Source organism: Nanorana parkeri, unplaced genomic scaffold, assembly GCF_000935625.1.
Source record: "Nanorana parkeri isolate BGI_ZX_2015 unplaced genomic scaffold, ASM93562v1 scaffold1563, whole genome shotgun sequence".
In the NCBI taxonomy this organism is placed as follows: Eukaryota; Metazoa; Chordata; class Amphibia; order Anura; family Dicroglossidae; genus Nanorana; species Nanorana parkeri.
In genome coordinates this window covers 5,260-27,518 of record NW_017307831.1, presented here as the reverse complement: position 1 = coordinate 27,518, position 22,259 = coordinate 5,260, and the positions used below count along the sequence as shown (strand labels likewise).

The 22,259-nt window shown below is 44.2% G+C and overlaps 1 protein-coding gene across 1 annotated transcript in view; it reads right to left on the bottom strand.

Moving 5' to 3' along the window:
• Window positions 1-1,865: 1,865 nt before the first annotated feature.
• RNF20 (ring finger protein 20) overlaps window positions 1,866-22,259 on the bottom strand; it is a gene marked incomplete at its 5' end in the record, with an annotated part of 25,434 nt that continues 5,040 nt past the window's right edge. Inside the window, 12 exons of the mRNA XM_018570612.1 lie at window positions 1,866-2,265; window positions 4,109-4,210; window positions 9,791-9,931; window positions 11,971-12,096; window positions 12,978-13,190; window positions 14,312-14,461; window positions 14,545-14,662; window positions 14,912-15,252; window positions 15,328-15,449; window positions 16,717-16,852; window positions 18,257-18,436; window positions 18,755-18,874. Of these exons, the coding sequence (XP_018426114.1) occupies window positions 2,089-2,265; window positions 4,109-4,210; window positions 9,791-9,931; window positions 11,971-12,096; window positions 12,978-13,190; window positions 14,312-14,461; window positions 14,545-14,662; window positions 14,912-15,252; window positions 15,328-15,449; window positions 16,717-16,852; window positions 18,257-18,436; window positions 18,755-18,874 (1,926 nt within the window). The remainder of the gene's footprint in view (window positions 2,266-4,108; window positions 4,211-9,790; window positions 9,932-11,970; window positions 12,097-12,977; window positions 13,191-14,311; window positions 14,462-14,544; window positions 14,663-14,911; window positions 15,253-15,327; window positions 15,450-16,716; window positions 16,853-18,256; window positions 18,437-18,754; window positions 18,875-22,259) is intronic.

Here is a 22,259-nt window from a genome sequence, read left to right as displayed (position 1 = left end):
TAACATGCGGGGAAGATGGAGGCTAGTGAGACAAACACAGACACCACCAAGTTGAAATTCACTTAAGCACCCTTCCCAGCCACACTCCTGACAAAGATTAAAGAACAGCTCTTTCCAAAACTCTTCTCTATTTTGAGTTGAGCGGGACAGGCATTATTCCATTGTATAGGCCAGAGACGGGAACGTTTTGATGGGAGCATCCCATTCTAGATTTCTTTTATATTCCAGAAGGCAACAGGTGGTCAGAAGCAGAGTCAGGAAACTTGGAACAGAAACCTCATCCTTGGAGTCCTAGCCAAAGCTTCACTTATATTTTGTAATCTAGATGGACTAATCCTCTCAGTTCTGATAAACTCAGGTGTACGTGTGAGGTCATTAAAGCTCCAGATAAACCGCTAAATAGAAGATAAAATACATACATTGTACCTGCCAAAGTATGTCATGTAGAACTAAAGCCAAACCTTTTTCTTTTTAGTTTTGGACAAGAATAAGGGAGGATTATAACCCGTCAGCTTTTCTTTTGACAATCCGTGTGGCATTGGGGAGACTATTCTTTGCTTCTTGTCTTATCGTCACAACAAGAAGTGAGAGGACATCCCTCCAGAGAGAGGAAAGTCACTGGTGGTTGGCAAAGTAAGTAAAACTAGTTTCCTTATTGGAAGATTTCACATTTATTCCTTGTTTGATGACAACCTAAAATTTGGGATTTTTTTTTTCATTTTCACTGAAAACAGTCACCAGGACAAGTAGAGGGGATGACTCTCCCTACTAGGGACATGGACAGCAAAAAACCTGACCGTGCTCTAATCCCCCTTTACTCTACCCCAAAGTTTTTTGATAAATTGTAAGCTTTTAGGGGCAGGGCCCTCCTTACCATCTTGTCTTGAATTGTATTGGGATTGTAATGTCTTCCTTATATTGCAAAGTGCTGCACAGACTGTTGGTGCTATATAAATCCTGTATAATAAACTTTTGGCTTCAAATTGCACCTAACATTTTTGCCCATCCAGTCATGAGATGTGAGGAGCACAGCCATTGTGGTGACCTGATTCTTCTCAGTGACATATAGGCCCCATTCACACCTGACCGTTTTGTAGCGCGTCCTACGCTCGATGAACGCTCTACAAAACGGTCAAAAAAATAAATAGCATTGTAGTCAATGGTATCGTTCCCACCTGTCCGTATTTCCGCCCGTCCCGAACGCACTACAAAACGGCCCACGAATGAAAAGGTCCCGGAGCGTTTTTTGCTGCGTATTGGTCCGTTTTGTAGGGCGTTTTCCATTTGTATACTGCCAAGTAGCCTTTGGAATCGTGCGACGGTCGCGCGACTTTTTACCGCGAATCGCGGTAAAAAAACCGCGCGACAGACGCGCATATTACAATACGCATAGGTGTGAATGGGGCCTTAGGCAATGCAGCCCGGTCTCCTCCCCTTCCCTAGCCTGTGGCTGGACAGTGAAGCTATAGCAGAGACTGAACTTTGCCCTCTCTTCTGCTTTATGTCTCTGCTCAGCTAATAATCTGGCTCTCTGGCTAAAGCACTTTCTAAGCCACTAACCCACAGTGATTATAATCTGACTTCACTTCCTTAATTTCCATTCTTGGCCAGTGACACAATATTGTAGCCAGAGACAACCAGCCAGATCACATTTTCTGAGGAAATTCAGAAAAGGTCTAAAAAAATGTGTTTTCCAAGTTCAGCAAATGAAAACAAATCCTTATTAAAAAGAAATATCACATGGGAATGTATTTCGCTAGTGTGACCATCTTAGGATGATACACTTCATTCTACCAGTACAATAAATATATACATACAACCACGAAATCATTAACCATACGGTGACCCCCAAAAGAGGTTCCCCAAGGAATCCTAGTATTCACAAATACAAATCTTTTTTTTTTTTTTTTTTGCACAGTAAAAATAAGAATTTTGCAGGATGTGAAATGACCTACAAGGTCCTTTTTGAGGAGCATCGGCAGTGCGAGCGATAGATTTGGGAGGGTCACGAAGTTGTGTCACGTCTATACAGAATGCATGTTAAGCAGCATCACTGAGGGCTCAGCAAGATTTGCAGAATTTTCCCGCTCATCCAATGTAAATGCGGTGGAAGTCGTTGGCACCAAAGGCTGCATTGCATTTGGGACACTTGCGTTGCCGGGTGTCGTAGCGGGTCTTGACGCATTCGAAGCAGAAGACGTGGAAACACTTGGTCAAGACAGCATCCATCTTGCGAGAGTTGCAGCACGGGCAGGTGAGACGAGACTGAGGAAAAGAACAGAGTTTTCAATAGTGGAAACAGGAAGACATACAAAGTCACCAATAACCAGGTAAACATGTCATGTGTTCAATGCCTAGGGCCTGGACTTCTTTTAAGAAAGTAGATATGAGTATTTATGAATCTAAAACCCAACTCTGGGCTACTGTGTTTTTAATGTTCCCTTGGGAGAAGACAGTGAGGGCATCATGGCTCCTGACCTCTGAGCACCTTGCCCTGCACTCACAGTGTATTGCTGCAGAGAGCAGCACTGATTTCATCACACCGGGACTGCACAATGTCAGGAGAACACCAAAAAAGAACGACGCAGGGCTTAAGGGAGCAGGATAGTTAGGATGGGGTCAGCTGTACTAAGGTGCAAGTCAGCTTTAACATCAGGAAGAGACTGAGGTCTCCACAAGTCTCCCCATAAGATGCCTTATGCACATAGACACATGAGATCATACAACATATATTACTGCTCCTGGGATACACAGCTGCAGCAATCAGCCCCACATAGTAATGAATAAGTGTAATTGGCGGTACTGCGGTTTATGCTTTTTGCATAATCTAGCACATGCATAAAAGCCCCTGAACACAATAAGGCCCCATTCACACACAAATCGGGCTGCATGTACAGCTCCGTGTGGGGCCGTGTCAAGCAGCTCCCAGGAAGGACAGGTGCTCTGTGTGATTAGTACGCAGCCCCCGTCCTTCTCTATAGGGGGTACACGGCCGTATGACCCCCCCTACGCTCACCTCAATTGCAAGTCCGTAGGGGTGCGGGTTTTCTGGCCGGGGCGCATACAGGATCCATTCCGGCGGTGTATGAATACGCTCACCTGCACCCCTACGGACCTGCAATTGAGGTGAGCATAGGGGGGGTGTATGGCCGCGTAGCCCCATAGAGAAGGACGGGGGCTGTGTACTAATCACGCGCAGCACATGTCCTCCCCGACAGCTGCTTGACGCGGCCCCGTATGCAGCACGGAGCTGTACGTGCAGGCCGATTCGTGTGTGAATGGGGCCTAAAGCTGCATCCAGGTTCGTACATCCATATGACTATGGCATACAGACACCTATACCCATTCACTAATATGGCCGGCTGTACACAGTAGCTGTGTATCCCGGGAACGGAAATATGCCCACAATTTACATTCTACGTGCTCATGTGCCTTATAGGTGTTGGACACTTTAAAGAAAAAAAAAACAAAACACAGGTACAAATAATGTAAGACATTGAATAATAAAACAGGAGAGCAGCACAGTAGGCACAGCTATAAACATATTCTTTCTATTCTTTACTAAACAGCAGGGCTGGAGGGAGATAAAGAACAGATTTTGTGTGTCTGTTGTGTAAGAATTCCTTCTCCGCTCCTGCTTTATGTTATTGATGCATGGGAAGCACAACCACCATGGGCATGCTGACCCATAGTTTCTCCCCATCCAAGTCCTCTATTTGTTGCAAAAAAAAGTTCTGCATTTGCTCTGCAAGGACTCTTGAAACAGCAAGGTAAAATATAGCAGGCAAGTGAAAAAGGTTAAAATAATAAAAGCAACCATTCAAGACCGGTAACCTTTCACTCTGCTGCAATTTTATATATTCAAATGCTACATGCACCTTACAAAAAAGGGGGTGAGGCAGGAACGTCACATCACAGGACCTGTCTAACAAGTCCATTGGCAGGACTTGGCTGAACTTCTCAACCTGGTGTGGCTAGATAGGTAAATATTGCTTGTGTTTTTGACATTTCTCATATATTAAGTGAACCTGTACTTTGTGCTCTAGTGCAGGCTTTAGTAAGCCTGGATGGCAAGATGTTGTGAGAATGTTTAGCATTAAAAAACTACCTTGAATTCTTTGATCTCCTCCATCAAGATTTTATCACACGTGGGCACCATATCCGGTTTCTTGGTGGATTCCAGCTTTTTCCGTAGGCGGGATATGTCCTCCTAAAAGCACAATTAAAAAAAAGTGGATTGTAAGGCATTAATGTGTAAAGTAACCAAGGAAAATGTATCTCACACATACATATTATTAATACATATACACTATAGTGCCAAAAGTATTGGGACGCCTGCCTTTACACACACAAACTTTAATGGCACCCCAGTCTTAGTCCGTAGGGTTCAATATTGAGTTGGCCCTCCCTTTGCCGCTATAACAGCTTCAACTCTTCTGGGAAGGCGTCCACAAGGTATAGGAGTGTCTATGGGAATGTTTGACCATTCTTCCAGAAGCGCTATTGTGAGGTCAGGTACTGATGTTGTATGAGAAGGCATGGCTCGCAGTCTTCACTCTAATTCATCCCAAAGGTGTCTATCAGGTTGAAGTCAGGGCTCTGTGCAGGCCAATCAAGTTCCTCCACCCTAAACTTGCTCATCCATGCCTTTATGGATCTTCCTTTGTGCACTGGTGCGCAGTTGGGAGCATGAAATTGTCCAAAATGTCTTGGTATGCTGATGCCTTAAGAGTTCCCTTTACTGGAACTAAGGAGCCAAGCCCAACCCCTGAAAAAAAACCCCACACCATAATCCCCCCTCCACCAAACTTTACACTTGGCACAATGCAGTCAGACAAGTACCGTTCTCCTGGCAACCGCCAAACCCAGACAAATCCATCGGATTGCCAGACAGAGAAGCGTGATTTGTCACTCCAGAGAACACGTCTCCAGTTCTCTAGAGTCCGGTGGCGGCGTGCTTTACACCATTGCATCCGACACTTTGCATTGCACTTGGTGATGTAAGGCTTGGATGCAGCTGTTCGGCCATGGAAACCCATTCCATGAAGCTCTCTACGCACTGTTGTTGTGCCAATCTGAAGGCCACACGAAGTTTGAAGGTCTGTAGCTATTGACTCTGCAGGCAGTTGGCAACTTCTGCGCACTTCAGCATGCGCTGACCCTGCTCTGTCATTTTATGTGACCTACCACTTTGTGGCCTAGTTGCTGTTGTTCCCAGTTGCTTCCACTTTGTTATAATACCACTAAGGCCTGGATCACACCTGGGCATTTTACAGCGCGTAAGAACGTGCTGCAAAACGCCCAAAGAAGTACAGGAGCTTTTTTTGGGGTGTATTTGCCGCGTGTATCCATTGGTATACAGCCAGGTAGCCCTCAGAAACGCATTTTTTTTAGCGTGAATCGCGGTAAAACCGTGCGGCACAAAACGCGCATATTCGATACGCCTGGGTGTGAACCCAGCCTAACAGTTGACCGCAGAATGTTTAGTAGCAAGGACATTTCACGGATGGACTTATTGCACAGGTGGCAACCTATCACGGTACCAATCTGAAGGCCACACGAAGTTTGGAGGTCTGTAGCTATTGACTCTGCAGACAGTTGGCGACATCTGCGCACGGTGCGCTTCAGCATGCGCTGACTCCGCTCTGTCATTTTACGTGGCCTACCACTTTGTGGCCGAGTTGCTGTTGTTCCCAGTTGCTTCCACTTCGTTATAATACCACTAACAGGTGACCATGGAATATTTAGTAGCAAGGAAATGTCACGGACCTATGGCAATTTTATGGACCTATTGCACAAGTGGAAACCTATCACTGTACCACGCTTGTAGTCACTGAGCTCCTGAGAGAGACCCATTCTTTCACAAATGTTTGTAGAAGCGTCTGCATGCCTAGATGCTTCATTTTATACCCCTGTGGCCATGGAGGTGATTGGAACACCTGAATCCAATTATTTGGAGGGATGTCCCAATACTTTTGACAATATAGTATATGTATATACTATATGTACGTATATTACATTGTGTTTGGCTTTAGATAAACTTTAAAAGAGATTACCAGTTAGTGAAATCTTAAGCTTCTCATCTTCGGGGACAGCATCACTTTATACACTAGATAATAACACGATAGGGAAAACAGTTTGTCCTAAAGCTCCCGTTTGAGAGAATGTGTAAAAACTAGAAGCGCTTATGGCCTGTGCTCATCTAGGTCAAATCCAGAACAGAGGCTGCAGGGAAATACAGCAAGTAAATGAATACTATGTAACTTTACATGATCATAATTCGAGATAAGCAAATCAACACACGAGGACCACAGGGTACAAGATATCATTTTACCTCAATCTGCTTGCTTTCTCTTTAGCCAACTGTCCCCAAACCCAGGCGCTATGTTATGCAAATAGCAATCACAATGTCTTCTTAGTGGCCTCTTAGACCACCAATAGTATTTAGTCACCTGAAAATATCTACTTTATGGACCTGAGCCACCTAACAAGGTAAGGCGAGCTCATACATTCTTAACGTGGACCTGTGAGTAAACATTACCTTGCTAGGTGGTTGCAAGTGTGGATTGGTGAGGCTTAACCACACAAAAATACGAGGTTGGCTAAAACAGAGAATTTGCCACTATCCACCTTCAACGGCTGACAGCATTACCTGTGCTCTCTTGTAGTTAAAAGTGTCCTTTTCCCGGCCAGAGCTGTTCTCTATGATTTCCTTCCGAAGATCCTGCAGCTTCTTCTGCGATACCTCCATCTGGCTCCTAAGTTCTTCTGCCTGCTGAGAGGCCTCCATCGCCTGGAGAGAATATAAAGATCAATAGTGGCAGATGGACAAATCTTATCAACAAATAATGTTAGCCGTTTTCTCAGACTTGTTCCCTTAAGACTCCAATTAAGCAGACTGGTAAAATCAACTCCATTGATGGGTTATTTATATTCCAAAGGAGAAAAGCACGTTCACTTCAAATTTAAAGAAAACAGAATTTTTGCTTGCACATGATTGGATGATGGAAGTCAGCAGAGCTTCACCTCATTTCACTAAACTAACGGAAAATTCAATTTACTAGAAGAAAAGCCTGGAGAAGAGAAATTGAACAACTAGAATTGGAGCTTTATGGGAATCCTGAAAGCTCATGGTCATAAGGAGAGATGTAGTTGTAGTTCTCAGGGAAGGTTGTACGGCATGGAATACAAGGCAGGGGGTAACAGCCAAGTGAAAAAGCGCTCACTCTGAAAGCAGGAAGTGGCTGAAGTTGTGTGTAAATACTGACTCTAGCTTGGCCAAAGCTATTAGTGAAGTTGCCCATCACACAAAAGACCAACAAGGAGACACCGGGAAATGAGAAGGGTGGGCTTAAAACATGACTTTCTAAAGGAAATGGCAAGATTTGCATATTAATGTATCTGCTTATATTTTTGGATCGCAATCATTTTCACATGCAATTGATATGCAGGTAACCTCTGTTTAGGTATTTCCTCATATGCTCAGTTTGAATGTTGGAACACATTTACTTTAAAGCAGTGGTTATCAACCTGTGTAACCTTAGGACCCACATTTGTCCTTGGTCATTATGTTGCGACCCAAGTCATACCAAACTGGACCACATGGCATTGTGATACTATGCATTTTGGTGTGGGCGATGAAAATGTGGGTGGGATGTGCGTTTGGGGTGCCATTCAAATGATTGCGTGGTACACTGCGTTAATCGCACAGGATTGTGTGATTAACACACTGTACTAGTGTGAACAGGCCCTCAAAAACACTGACACATACACAACCAAACAATCTCGCACACACTACAAAAAAATGTCAATTTTTTTTTTTTAAGCTCCACCCAGTCCTCCTACCTTATGACAACTGGTGTCCATCCTCAGTCTGGGGTCTAGTGTGGGCTGCTGTGCTGTGATGGAGCTCTATCCATACGAGACAGTGCTGCTCTAGGGGGAGGCTGAGGAGCCTTTCACCTAGCACAGTGGAAGGAACGCGGCGATCCACTGCACACTGGGTCGCAACCCACTTTTGGGTCGCAACCCACCAGTTGAAAAGCAGGGCTTTAAAGTGTATGTAAACCACAATAATGACCTCTTATTTTTTTCCCTTTTTGTCTAAGAGTTTGGTTGTCTCTGTTCCACAAGCGCTTGTAAGGCTTGGATGCAGCTGCTCGGCCATGGAAACCCATTCCATGAAGCTCTCTACGCACTGTTGTTGTGCCAATCTGAAGGCCACACGAAGTTTGAAGGTCTGTAGCTATTGACTCTGCAGGCAGTTGGCAACTTCTGCGCACTTCAGCATGCGCTGACCCTGCTCTGTCATTTTATGTGACCTACCACTTTGTGGCCTAGTTGCTGTTGTTCCCAGTTGCTTCCACTTTGTTATAATACCACTAAGGCCTGGATCACACCTGGGCATTTTACAGCGCGTAAGAACGTGCTGCAAAACGCCCAAAGAAGTACAGGAGCTTTTTTTGGGGTGTATTTGCCGCGTGTATCCATTGGTATACAGCCAGGTAGCCCTCAGAAACGCATTTTTTTTAGCGTGAATCGCGGTAAAACCGTGCGGCACAAAACGCGCATATTCGATACGCCTGGGTGTGAACCCAGCCTAACAGTTGACCGCAGAATGTTTAGTAGCAAGGACATTTCACGGATGGACTTATTGCACAGGTGGCAACCTATCACGGTACCAATCTGAAGGCCACACGAAGTTTGGAGGTCTGTAGCTATTGACTCTGCAGACAGTTGGCGACATCTGCGCACGGTGCGCTTCAGCATGCGCTGACTCCGCTCTGTCATTTTACGTGGCCTACCACTTTGTGGCCGAGTTGCTGTTGTTCCCAGTTGCTTCCACTTCGTTATAATACCACTAACAGGTGACCATGGAATATTTAGTAGCAAGGAAATGTCACGGACCTATGGCAATTTTATGGACCTATTGCACAAGTGGAAACCTATCACTGTACCACGCTTGTAGTCACTGAGCTCCTGAGAGAGACCCATTCTTTCACAAATGTTTGTAGAAGCGTCTGCATGCCTAGATGCTTCATTTTATACCCCTGTGGCCATGGAGGTGATTGGAACACCTGAATCCAATTATTTGGAGGGATGTCCCAATACTTTTGACAATATAGTATATGTATATACTATATGTACGTATATTACATTGTGTTTGGCTTTAGATAAACTTTAAAAGAGATTACCAGTTAGTGAAATCTTAAGCTTCTCATCTTCGGGGACAGCATCACTTTATACACTAGATAATAACACGATAGGGAAAACAGTTTGTCCTAAAGCTCCCGTTTGAGAGAATGTGTAAAAACTAGAAGCGCTTATGGCCTGTGCTCATCTAGGTCAAATCCAGAACAGAGGCTGCAGGGAAATACAGCAAGTAAATGAATACTATGTAACTTTACATGATCATAATTCGAGATAAGCAAATCAACACACGAGGACCACAGGGTACAAGATATCATTTTACCTCAATCTGCTTGCTTTCTCTTTAGCCAACTGTCCCCAAACCCAGGCGCTATGTTATGCAAATAGCAATCACAATGTCTTCTTAGTGGCCTCTTAGACCACCAATAGTATTTAGTCACCTGAAAATATCTACTTTATGGACCTGAGCCACCTAACAAGGTAAGGCGAGCTCATACATTCTTAACGTGGACCTGTGAGTAAACATTACCTTGCTAGGTGGTTGCAAGTGTGGATTGGTGAGGCTTAACCACACAAAAATACGAGGTTGGCTAAAACAGAGAATTTGCCACTATCCACCTTCAACGGCTGACAGCATTACCTGTGCTCTCTTGTAGTTAAAAGTGTCCTTTTCCCGGCCAGAGCTGTTCTCTATGATTTCCTTCCGAAGATCCTGCAGCTTCTTCTGCGATACCTCCATCTGGCTCCTAAGTTCTTCTGCCTGCTGAGAGGCCTCCATCGCCTGGAGAGAATATAAAGATCAATAGTGGCAGATGGACAAATCTTATCAACAAATAATGTTAGCCGTTTTCTCAGACTTGTTCCCTTAAGACTCCAATTAAGCAGACTGGTAAAATCAACTCCATTGATGGGTTATTTATATTCCAAAGGAGAAAAGCACGTTCACTTCAAATTTAAAGAAAACAGAATTTTTGCTTGCACATGATTGGATGATGGAAGTCAGCAGAGCTTCACCTCATTTCACTAAACTAACGGAAAATTCAATTTACTAGAAGAAAAGCCTGGAGAAGAGAAATTGAACAACTAGAATTGGAGCTTTATGGGAATCCTGAAAGCTCATGGTCATAAGGAGAGATGTAGTTGTAGTTCTCAGGGAAGGTTGTACGGCATGGAATACAAGGCAGGGGGTAACAGCCAAGTGAAAAAGCGCTCACTCTGAAAGCAGGAAGTGGCTGAAGTTGTGTGTAAATACTGACTCTAGCTTGGCCAAAGCTATTAGTGAAGTTGCCCATCACACAAAAGACCAACAAGGAGACACCGGGAAATGAGAAGGGTGGGCTTAAAACATGACTTTCTAAAGGAAATGGCAAGATTTGCATATTAATGTATCTGCTTATATTTTTGGATCGCAATCATTTTCACATGCAATTGATATGCAGGTAACCTCTGTTTAGGTATTTCCTCATATGCTCAGTTTGAATGTTGGAACACATTTACTTTAAAGCAGTGGTTATCAACCTGTGTAACCTTAGGACCCACATTTGTCCTTGGTCATTATGTTGCGACCCAAGTCATACCAAACTGGACCACATGGCATTGTGATACTATGCATTTTGGTGTGGGCGATGAAAATGTGGGTGGGATGTGCGTTTGGGGTGCCATTCAAATGATTGCGTGGTACACTGCGTTAATCGCACAGGATTGTGTGATTAACACACTGTACTAGTGTGAACAGGCCCTCAAAAACACTGACACATACACAACCAAACAATCTCGCACACACTACAAAAAAATGTCAATTTTTTTTTTTTAAGCTCCACCCAGTCCTCCTACCTTATGACAACTGGTGTCCATCCTCAGTCTGGGGTCTAGTGTGGGCTGCTGTGCTGTGATGGAGCTCTATCCATACGAGACAGTGCTGCTCTAGGGGGAGGCTGAGGAGCCTTTCACCTAGCACAGTGGAAGGAACGCGGCGATCCACTGCACACTGGGTCGCAACCCACTTTTGGGTCGCAACCCACCAGTTGAAAAGCAGGGCTTTAAAGTGTATGTAAACCACAATAATGACCTCTTATTTTTTTCCCTTTTTGTCTAAGAGTTTGGTTGTCTCTGTTCCACAAGCGCACAAAATTCCTGTTGATCCTGCCAGAAATCAACTTTCTGTACATTGTCTGTGCTGCACTCTCCATCTCAACTTTCATTATTCCCAGCTATCTCTGTGGACTACAGAACACCTTGCCCCTATGTTATGGAAATGAGGAGAGTCAGATATGTTCTGTAGTCCAAATACACTTCCTGTACTAAGATGATAACCCTGTTCCTCCATAGATACAGTACAGGATGTGTGTTACCAATAGGATCATGATGTGAAAATACAGGGAAAAAGCCTGAAAAATAGAAAACACATTCCCCACTGAGTTCCCCACTGCTTAGAGCCGGCGTGGGTGCTGCAGCTGTCACATGCAGGCTCTATACCGAGAACTCAGTCTCTTCTCCCTGCAGGGAGAGGTGACTGTCAGCTACTTCCCTCCACAGGTATTACTCCTTCGCCTACGTTCCTCCAGCACTCACTGGAGGGCCAGACAGGGGAGGGGTGGGCACAGCTGGCTTTGGCTCTAGAGAGGCAGAGCCAGCTGTCAAAAAAATCAGGCAACCAGGTGGATACGGACTATACTGTCTGCTGATATTAGCCATTAGCCCACTATCTGCTGACTTTAGGTCATTAGTAAATTACAAAAGAGAGGTAAATCCAAAAAAATACAAGTGTCTTGAAAAATGCCTAGTTCAATTATCAAGAAGGTGCAGAGAATGGAGTATTACCTTGCGTTTGCTGAGATCCAGTGCCTGGGTGCGTAGCGTCAGCTCCTTTTCTCCTGTGGTGATGCTGCTTTGCAGTAGGTGCTCCTTCTCTTCCAGCTTTCGCAAGACTTTAAGCTGGGCATCAACCTGTTATCACAAGTCACAGTGAGACAATAGTGGGAGACAGTGGGTCCAATTTTTTTTTAAAGAGAGCTGACAGGAGTACTGATGGCACCACAGAAGTCAGCTTCAACCATTTGTCCTCTACAGTAATATGGTGAGTTTGTCACTTTGCCCATTTAGGGAAAAGTGACAGGTTCTTTTAAAAGAATGACCTCTACCCCCAACCTATGATTGTCAAATTCCCTGCTAGTGCACCATCAGAGCCCTCACTAAATTCCCATTGCTTCCGGGTATGGAATATATGACCTCCTACCAGGATGCAGGCCTTGAGTCTAAGTTACCAATTCTCAGGGTTAAACACCACCACGTTGGGGAGGGAGACATTAACACTGTGGAAACGCCAACACCATCCAACATGTGCCTACACAGGGTTTGGACTCCTGACTCTGATGGTGGAATAGTGTGGCAGAGGAAAACAGGGAAATATCTGTGTGCACGGATTATAAAATAGGAATATAAAATATAAAACTGAAACTCCAGCCTTCCCTTCAGTCTTGCACAGTTGTACAGGCTTCTCCACTGTACTAAAATTGCTTCCTCTGATTTCACTGCATGCTAACCTGCACTTGGCTGTCATGCGGATTCAATATTTTCAATACATTTTGAGATAATGTTCATGCTTGCTCATATGCTCAATGACAAAGAAACAACCATTAAATGAGCATTTAGAGATCAGCAATGTCAGTTTTAACCATGTAGAAGTACAGTAGGGTAGAGAAACCAGAATTAGGGAGCCAATTAACACCACAACGCTTCCAAAACCTTTGTCATTAGCAGAGCAAAAGTAAAGTGTCTAGCTTTCCAGTGTGTTCATTACGACAGTATAGATGACATTTACATCCCACCTGTGTGCGCAGTGTGAGCTGTTGGTCCGCCAGTTCCTCCTTCTCCTCTTTTAGAAGTTTGTGGATCTGGTTGGATTTGATTCTCTCAGACATTAGTTTGAAGTTGGCATCATCTTTCTCCCTCAGCTGCTGCATCAGACGGATGTTCTGCTCCTGCATATCTTCGAATGCCTGGCCAGTGACGTCCATCTCCGACAGCAGAGCCTCTTCCTCCTAGGTGGGGCAAGCAGAAGTCAAATATGGTTACCAACATGTGTTAGGAACTGAGATGTTTTGCCTTTAAAGTGATCCTGTCACAGAAAACATGGGTCTAACAGCCAGCACCACCAGGTGTGTCCACACTTTAAGACAGGGGTAGCAAACCTCCGGCCCTCCAGCTTTGGTGAAACTACAAATCCCATGATGCATCTCTTCGGGAGTCATGTCTGTGGCTGTGAGAATCTTGCAATGCCTCATGGAATTTGTAGTTCCACCACAGCTGGAGGGCCGGAGGTTTGCTATCCCTGCTTTAAGAGGACCAATCCCAGCCAGACTCAAAATGGAGTTGTACAAACAACTGTTTTAGAATTTTTTTAATAAATGAAAAGCACCTATAAAAGTAGGCATTTTGTGTCCGTTTGAAGAATCTACTCTCTGCTGCTGAACAAAGCTGCTGAAAGGGTTCCTTGGCATGCTCTCCGATTCCTTTTGCTGGTCCCTACATCAGTATGGTGTCCTGTAGTGGCATAGGGGATGGTAAAAGGAACCAAATAGCATGGCAGGGGACCCTGGCATCCGACACACCTGAAGTGTGTCAATTGTAAAGATCTTTCAGGCGGCTTTGATCAGCAACAGAGCAAGAATGAAGATCCTTCAGATGGTCTTCTCAGCAACAGAGCAAAGATTCTACAAAGAGGCACTGAAATAGGAATAGTACAAAGTGTCTTCTTTAACAAGTGCTTCGTATTTTAGAAATGCTTGCATGGGGATGTTATAAAACATTTTTGCTGCAAATAAGCTGTTAAGTGAACTGTTGTTTTTGCCAGTGCAGTGCAAAGTAGCATCTCCCCGTCTGTTCCCTACTGTGAGTGAGAAGAAGCCCAATGTAAGTTTCAAGTCAGTCCTAGTTGGCGATTAAAACAGAGGACTCTCTCTACACCCTCCATGTACACTGTCGCCTCAGCAAACAATTTCAAAGCATCACAAAGGAGGAGGAATTGACATGCTCTCCTATACACAATATTTCTCTTCACTCCTAGTGGCGGATGGAGAGGAGGGCAGGTGTAGCTATAGAAGGGGTCAGTATTAAATTTAACTTTTTACTAAAGCACAGGTGCTAAAATATTTCTTGTCACCTGTTTAGCTACAGACAATCTTTTCTGTAGGGCTTCAGTTTGCTCTTCTGCTGCTCTCATCCTCCGCAGGGCATCCTCATCTGCCATTTTTTTGCTGTCTCTACGTTCTCTCTCCTCTAGCTCTCGAAGCCTCTGTCGCAGTTCTTCCAGCTGATAAAAGTGAAGCACAGTGCAATGGTTAATTAATCAGCAAGCTTAAAAAGCCAACACTCTGTTAACAGAGAGGACCATACCTCTGCTTTGCTTTTTCTCTCAGCTGCCATAAGCTGAACCTTGTCTCTCTGTTCCTTGGGGGCAGAACGATACATGTCCAGGAGCAGCTTCATGTCTCTTAAGGACTCCTGCACTCTCCTAGGACAAAACAAAGGATATAGGATGGGATATAGGATGTGAGGAACACAGACTGAAGAAAAAGGCAACAAGTTCAAAGAAACAATAAAACAAATGAAGCATCAGTAAACCCAAAACCTGTCATGTTTATTTTGTCTCAATACCAGCAGAGGGCAAACCCACTGCTCATCTGGTTTAGACAGGAATGAGTGAATAACACATCTCAGGCCATTAACCCTAACCAGTGTAAGAAACACTAAAATGACTTACTTGAGCTCGGCCTTCATCTGTTTTACATTCTCTGCCTCCTTGCGCTTTGTATCTGGCTCATGTTTCGGTTTCTCCTTCGAGCTGTCACCTCTGTCCTTCTCACGCCCCCGATCCCTCTCTCGCTCTTTCTCCCTCTCTCGCCTTTCTCTCTGCTGCTGTGGTGGCGGTAGCTGCACCTCCTCTTCTTCCTTTTTTGGGATGACCTCCGGTTGTGGTGGGGCTGGTGTTGGAAGTGCAGTTTCCTCGGGCTCTGTCTTTATTTCCAGGGTTTCCTCTCGGGTCTCCTCCACGCTGGACTGTGAGGGCAGCAGGAAGATACCACAACTATTGCGAGCACGAATCTAAAAGACAAAAAGGATTTATTGTGATATTGCTCCTCCTTTGACACACCTCATGTGGTTACTTCATTGACTTACCTTATTGATTTCGCTTTGGATTTCTCGCAGTCGCCTCTTGTACCTCTGAACCTCGCCCTTTAGCTGGTGATTGTGGTTCTGCAGGCTGCTGATCAGATGTCTCATTTCACGATTAATAGGGCCTAAACAGATATAAGTTAGTTACTGAAAGGAAACAATAATTTTCCTCCCTCTGCCCTCCCCGTCCTACAACTCCATTCAGCACCCCCACTCAGCTCCTAATGCTCATCCCCCTTCTCTGACTGTTCTATTCAGACAGGTTCACATTTCCTTATCATAGAAGAAAATGCATCTTACAATACATTCCCTTTATGGGTCTTCTATTATAGAAATTTGAGCTTTGACTGTATGATGCTAGGGCCACAACATTTGAAGGTTTATAAAACTGAGAACCACTTCTTTAAATAAAAAAAAACAAACAAACATGGTAGCAGGTCTAAAAAGCAGGCATCTAATCTTTCACATATTGCCGACATACTACAGCCGATTTCTAGCTGCTCGTCCGACGTCTCCTTGTAGTGCCGTAGCCAATTATAGTGATGTCCAGTAGGAATGTGGTGGGCAGGAATGATCAGGCAAGCTCTGACTCTACCCAGGATGTCAGAGGTTTGCCCATTTGGCTGTAGCATATGTGAATGGAATTTACTGTAGGCACACAGTTGGTTTTTTTAAAGTGACAAGATTTTACTTTCTAGGATACCTGAAATTCCTCATAACTGCCTTTTTTGTCGTTGTTACTCAGAAACCAGTGCAGGGACTCCGATAGCCTGATCTAAAAGCTGGCTTGTATTCAGGGATGGATTGCAACTTAAAATACACCTAAAGACTTCTGTGTAACCATGGAAATAGGGCCAAAATCTAATACATCTGTGCCTCACAGGCTCTCACCCCTCCCAGACACTGCTGCTCATAGTGGGTGGGTTTCAGCAGCAGAGGCAATACTGTCAATCCGAAAAGCAATGGGCTGGGCTAGGTGTGACCAGCTGATTGAAAAGCTACAGGTTTGTCACTCTCAGGTGACAAGGCTGATAGCCATGCCCCTGCAACATCTTTTAAGCCCACTCCAGCGCAAGCAGGTGCAGCCTATATGAAGGTTGTCGCCCTCATCACAGGAAGCTACATGAAATGAATGGCATGATCAACAGGTATCTGTGAGGCTTTCCAGGGTTACAAAGGGTATACCAAGGGATTTACAATTAAGTGTTGTAGTATTGTGTTTTAAATGGGAAGCCACAAACCCACTTGAAATGAGGAAGGATTGCAAAGTTTTTAGAGAACACACATAAGGGTGAAAATGATTTCTTACATTAAAACGCCAACATTTGTTTACTCTAATTAAAAAAATAAATGTTATTATAATAATTTTAAAAAAAATGAATGTCAACATACCCGCCTGTTCATTGGCGGCCAGCGTCTGCTCAAACTCAATTCTCAGCATCTCATATTCCTTTCTCACTTGCGCAAGTGTGTCCTCCAGCTGGATGACCTCGGTGCGCACCTTTTTTTGAAGAGCCACCTCATCTCGCTAAGACAATAGAGGAAGGAGAGGGCAATAGGTCAGTAGTGAGAGGAAACAAACATGGAAAAATGCTTAGATGGCAAATCCACCCTAAACTGATATTTAAAAATGCGTACGTGCCCATTTGAAAACACAGCTCCTTTAATATATCCAGTGAAATGATGCAGGCTTACAAATATTTTTCCTTTTTTGATAGATGCCAATAAAAGTCCAGGCAGTTTGTACTTCACCTAACTTCTGTGGTTAAATTCAACTAAAATGGTGGCCACTTACATCGTCACTAACTTACCATCCAAGCTCCTGTGGAAGAATGAGTGAAAGGAAGTACTACCCTGTGCTCTACAAACCCCAGCATTCAATGCACCCAACGAAAATCACCACCACCCACTCCTCCCGTTTAAAATGCCCACATGTTACTTGACTTGGTGAACTTGAGCAAAACCTTGCTTACCGAGTTAATTTGAGTGTGTAATGCCAGCAATGATATGTCGATCTGTTCAGCATTGAGGAAGTAGAATGGTGAGTGTGTGAATGATGTGAAATTTCCTTAGCATGTCCTACAATAGGCTTACAGGTTACTGACGGAAGTTAAAAATCACATTTTAAAGCCTATCCCCATGGGGAAAAAAAACCCTTGCAGTGCGGCTGCTCCCCAGACTGCAAGGGTTGAATGCTCCTTTAGGTCTAAGGTACCCGTTTCTCTTAGGTGAGCGGGGGAGCGAGAATCAGCTCCCTTATATGCCAGATGGTGGACTGTCCTTTGGTGTCCTCACGTATAATGCATTGTACTTGATATCAGCGGGACTCCGACCACCAGAACGTGTGGGTAGAGGCAGTGCTACCAGAAAGTGCGGGTAGAGGCAGTGAGGGGTTAGCCATGTAGCCTGAAGGAAGCCTTCTGGAGTGGGATTAAGGTAGGTCTTTTTCCCAGGTACCCTAGATCTAAATGAGCCCTACTGCAAGGCAAGCAAGCCCTCCCCCAAAAGATAAGCTTTAAGTATCAAACCGTATAGACATCCCTTGGACATGCTTAATTTTAAAAGCTTGCTCCCAACTGGCTCAGCTAAAGGAAACTGGGATAGAAGGGAAATCTTTAAATGTGGACAATTACTCCAGTGGCACTTGTTCCAGTTACGCTGCCTTTGGAGAAACTTTCTCTCACTTTCTGAGGTATCTCGAGACTAGATGTGAGGGAAAATCTCCCCAAAGCAACACGCAGAGAGGAAGAGAAAAAAAAAAACCCTCAGGAGGTTTTGACCATTTCCTGCTCTATCAAAAGACAAGTCAGGTTTTGACTGTGCATATACTAGTGTAAACGTACAGACTGTATTTGCATTTTTTTAAATATCTGGTTTGAAAAAGGAGTTTCATTTTGAGTGAACATAACAAAAGGGATGGAGATATACTCACTTCAATAAGTTCTAGCTGACGATGGTGGTTGGTGCGTGTCCCGTGCAGCAGAGAGCGAGCCTCATCCAACTGTGCTTTTAGCTGTAACAACTCGTTATACAGGACAGAGAACTGTGACTGCAAGCAGCGGTATTCTGGAGATAGCCGCACATTCTCCTCTACAGCTCTTGACAGTTGCTCCTGGACAGCAAGGAGAAAAAAAAAAAAAAATCTGTTACTGATGAAAGTACTGGACTTGCAATACAGTAAGCTCCTAAAGCCCCAACCACATGAACCAAACACTTTATTCACATCAGCTTAGCTGCACTGCTCCTCAGTCACTCCCAGTTGTGCCTAACTAGACTGCTTAGCACAAGCAGAGAGGAGCAAGCTGTTGCTTTAGCTTAGTGTCAAACTCCCTGGTGGCAGGGCATATACCACCGGAGGTCTGCTGTGTTCTCCAATTAACATTCAGAGGAAACAGTTACAGAGTGAATGAAACAGAATTGAAGAATTAACCTGCAAGTCCTTGTTCTCAGAAGACACTTCATGTAGGTCCTGCTTGAGCTTCTCCAGTTCCTGAAGTCGATTCACAGCAAGTTCTTTATTCATGTCAACTTCAGTGGTCATTTCCTCAAACTGCAGAAAACAAACATAAAACCATAAAGGAAAGCCACACATATTAAAGACTAAATGCAAGAACAAAAAATCCCTGACAGGAACAGGGAGATTCTCAGATTTTACATGCAATGCCAAGTGAAAATGGCAATACACCCTGAACACTGGAAGTTAAAAAGAACTATGAGACCCCTGCTCATCAAAAAAAAAAAAAAAAAGGAAAGGTTACCTATTTTCCTGGCTTAACAGGTCTCCAGTAGCACATCAAACGAGACCCGACAGAGTATAAATCTAAACCTATGACAATGGCAACGCAACTGCCCGGGCTGCGCAAAGCCTTCCGTTAATGGCATTATATGGTTATGATAATAGGCATATGATGTGACCATTCACAAGCCAAGCTACACCCCCAATCTCCATGCCTAACATAACAAGCACCTATCACTTGTCAATAAGCATAGAGCACTGGATGAAGCGGGCTTTGCACCAGCAAGGCGTACCGCCAGTGCCACAGGCTAAGATAACTAATATATTAAAGCTCCATCCTGGACATCTTACACTAGGACTAGTCCACTAAAATCCTAGAAATCCCATGTGCTGCTTGAGTGATTGGTTCACTTCTTTTCCCAGTCTATTTTGAGTTTCAATGTTTCTAAAGGGGTGCGGAGATTGTAATTTAACATCATAACACCGAGATCGCTCTCATGATTATAAAGGCTGGCACTCCAATTCTGAAATCAGTTTGATAAAAAGACTGTGTGGAATTTCTTTAGAATATAAACATGTATGCACCCAAAGTTGTTGTTTATTATGAGGGAAAATTATTATTACATATTATAGGTGCATTAGCTACACTTCAAAATTGAGGCCATAATAAACTAAGCACAGCTACAATGATTCTTGAAGCATATTAACAGTACTCTGATGATGTGTTGCCTTGACAAGCTCTTTAAAAAGGAATACCTAAAGCCCATTTACACCTTTGTAAGTGATTAGCATTTTGTTTAGGGATGTTCAGATACCAAGTACCGTACTCGGTACAAGTACATGTACAGATACTTTTCCAGCTCCAAGACTAGACTAGAGTAAAAATCAAAAAAGTTAGGAGGCATCTGTCATTTGTAAGGAGCATACGGAGCTCCTGGGATTTGTGCATCCCTGTTTTATTGTATGATTTTTTAAATATATATATATATATAAGGGATGCACCGATACCATTTTTCAAGTACAGATACTTGTCCGATTACTCACAGATACAAGTACTGATACTTTTTTGTTTATTGTCATGTGACAGTTTTTCTAAAACAATACAGACTAATGATTTCATGACAGTGGTGGAGCGCCATAGTCAGGTCCAAGCTGCAACGGCTGCAACCCTGGTAGTTTTTGTGAAAATGCCAAGTATCGGCACTGGTATCCCTAACTTTGTTGTGGTAATGTAGAGGTGCGGTAATGTGTGTGTATTTTCATGATTCATATTGCTGGGGTTTTTTTTAAATTGTATGGGCTTTTTAGTAGTCCCGAGTCCTACAAATTCATAATTCCTTCCACAGGAAACTCAGCCTGACACCAGGGTTGGATTGTAAAGCAGACTGTAAAGCAGTTGACCCCCTCCCCAAGAGTCATTGTAACAAGATCTCTGCACACCAGCTCTGCCTTTCCAGGTCACAACACTGTCCAGAAGGGGTTTCCACCATGAATACTGGTGAATGGGGGGGGTGGGTTTGAAGCTCAGAGAGAGAGAGTGTTAATTTACACAGACTACTTGCAAAGCACAGAGGCCGCCATTTCAAATTAAGCCATGATTAGATGAAGAGGACAACAACAAAAAAGAAAAAAAAGGAAGTCTCTATGTTTTGCATATATACAGGGCTTGAAAAATTTGGCGGTGTTCGGCCAGGAAGCTGCTCGTCGGGCTCCACCGTCCACTCGTCACAGACGAGTGGACGAGTGGATTTTTCGAGCCCTGCATATATATATATACGTTGCTGACATGTGTTTTGTTTTTTTAAATACCTCCACAAAAAGGTGACAATGGGCTTTAAAAGAGAACTATGGCCCAACCTTTTTTCGCCATAGCTCTCTTCAGGGTCACAGAAGGACATTTTCTAATGTCCTCCTGTTACCCAAAACTCAGCATATAGTGGGCTTTTGCCCACTACAGTGGTACCTCAGTTAACAAATGCTTCTGTTTGCGAACAATTCGGTTTGTGGACAGGAAGTTCAGCAAAGTCTTTCTTCCGTTCACGAACTCCGCATCGGGTGACAAACTCAACCGCAGCCATCTTCCCTGCTCCGACACTGGTCGTGGCTACCTCTGGTCGAGATCGTGGTCTGATCAGTCTGATTTGGTTTGCGACCAATTCGGTTCGCGACCAGAATCGTGGAACAAGAGTAAGAGAACTGAGGTACCAATGTATATGCTGACAGCGCAGAGCCGCGCTGCGGCCAGGAATGATCCCGACAATATTGTCAGGATCCACCCTGCTGCCCGATTGGCTCTAGAGAGGCAGAGCCAGTTGTGCCCGCCCCCTCCTCTAGTCAGCACTGGAGGAACAGAGAGGGGAGGGGGGGAAATCCCTGCAGGCAGCAGGGACTGAGTCTCCATTCTCTGCAGGGAGAAGGTTGGGAAATGAGCGATAAGAAGTATGCGATGACTCAGTTCTTGATCAATAGAGCCGACCTGTGACGGCTTCAGTGACATGTTGGCTCGAATTATCCAGACATTGGAGGGAAATTTCTTTTTGGTGAACTGGAGCAGGACAGAGGGATGGAAGAACAATGTCCTGGTTGAGGTGAAAGTCAGAAACTACCATTAGCAAGAAGGAAGTCCTGGGCATTAACACCGGCTTGTTTATATGCAAAACCAGAAAAAGTTAATTTCAGGATATGACTGCCAGTTCATACACTCGCTTTGCAGAGGGGATGGCTGCAAGAAATACCACTGTGTGAGTGAGAAGCAATGGCTATAATGGGTTCAAATAGTTTCGGAAGTGCAGAAAGAGCTAGATTCAGATCCCACAGTCACAGTAAAACAGATGAGGGAAGCTATATTGAGAACCCTGTACAAAGGTCTTAATCTGAGAGTGAGAAGCCAATGGTCTTTAAAAGAGAATATAAAACATAGAATCGAAAACGGATCCTTTATAGTGCCGAGAGCCAGATGCTGGTCCAGACCCAGCTAAAAGTGAATTTGTCCAATGCACAAAGTCCTGGGGAGAAGCCTTGTGAAGTATGCCTACCATATGCAATGCGTAACCTTCTAAAGGCCAGCGACCGTGGAGCAGAAGATCCTGATGATTCGGTACAGTTCATGGAACACCTACTAAGAGCCCTACCAAATCTGGCATGAATCTGTCCAGTATGCTCTTGAAATTGGAGGCCAGGAGGTCCACATCTGGCACAC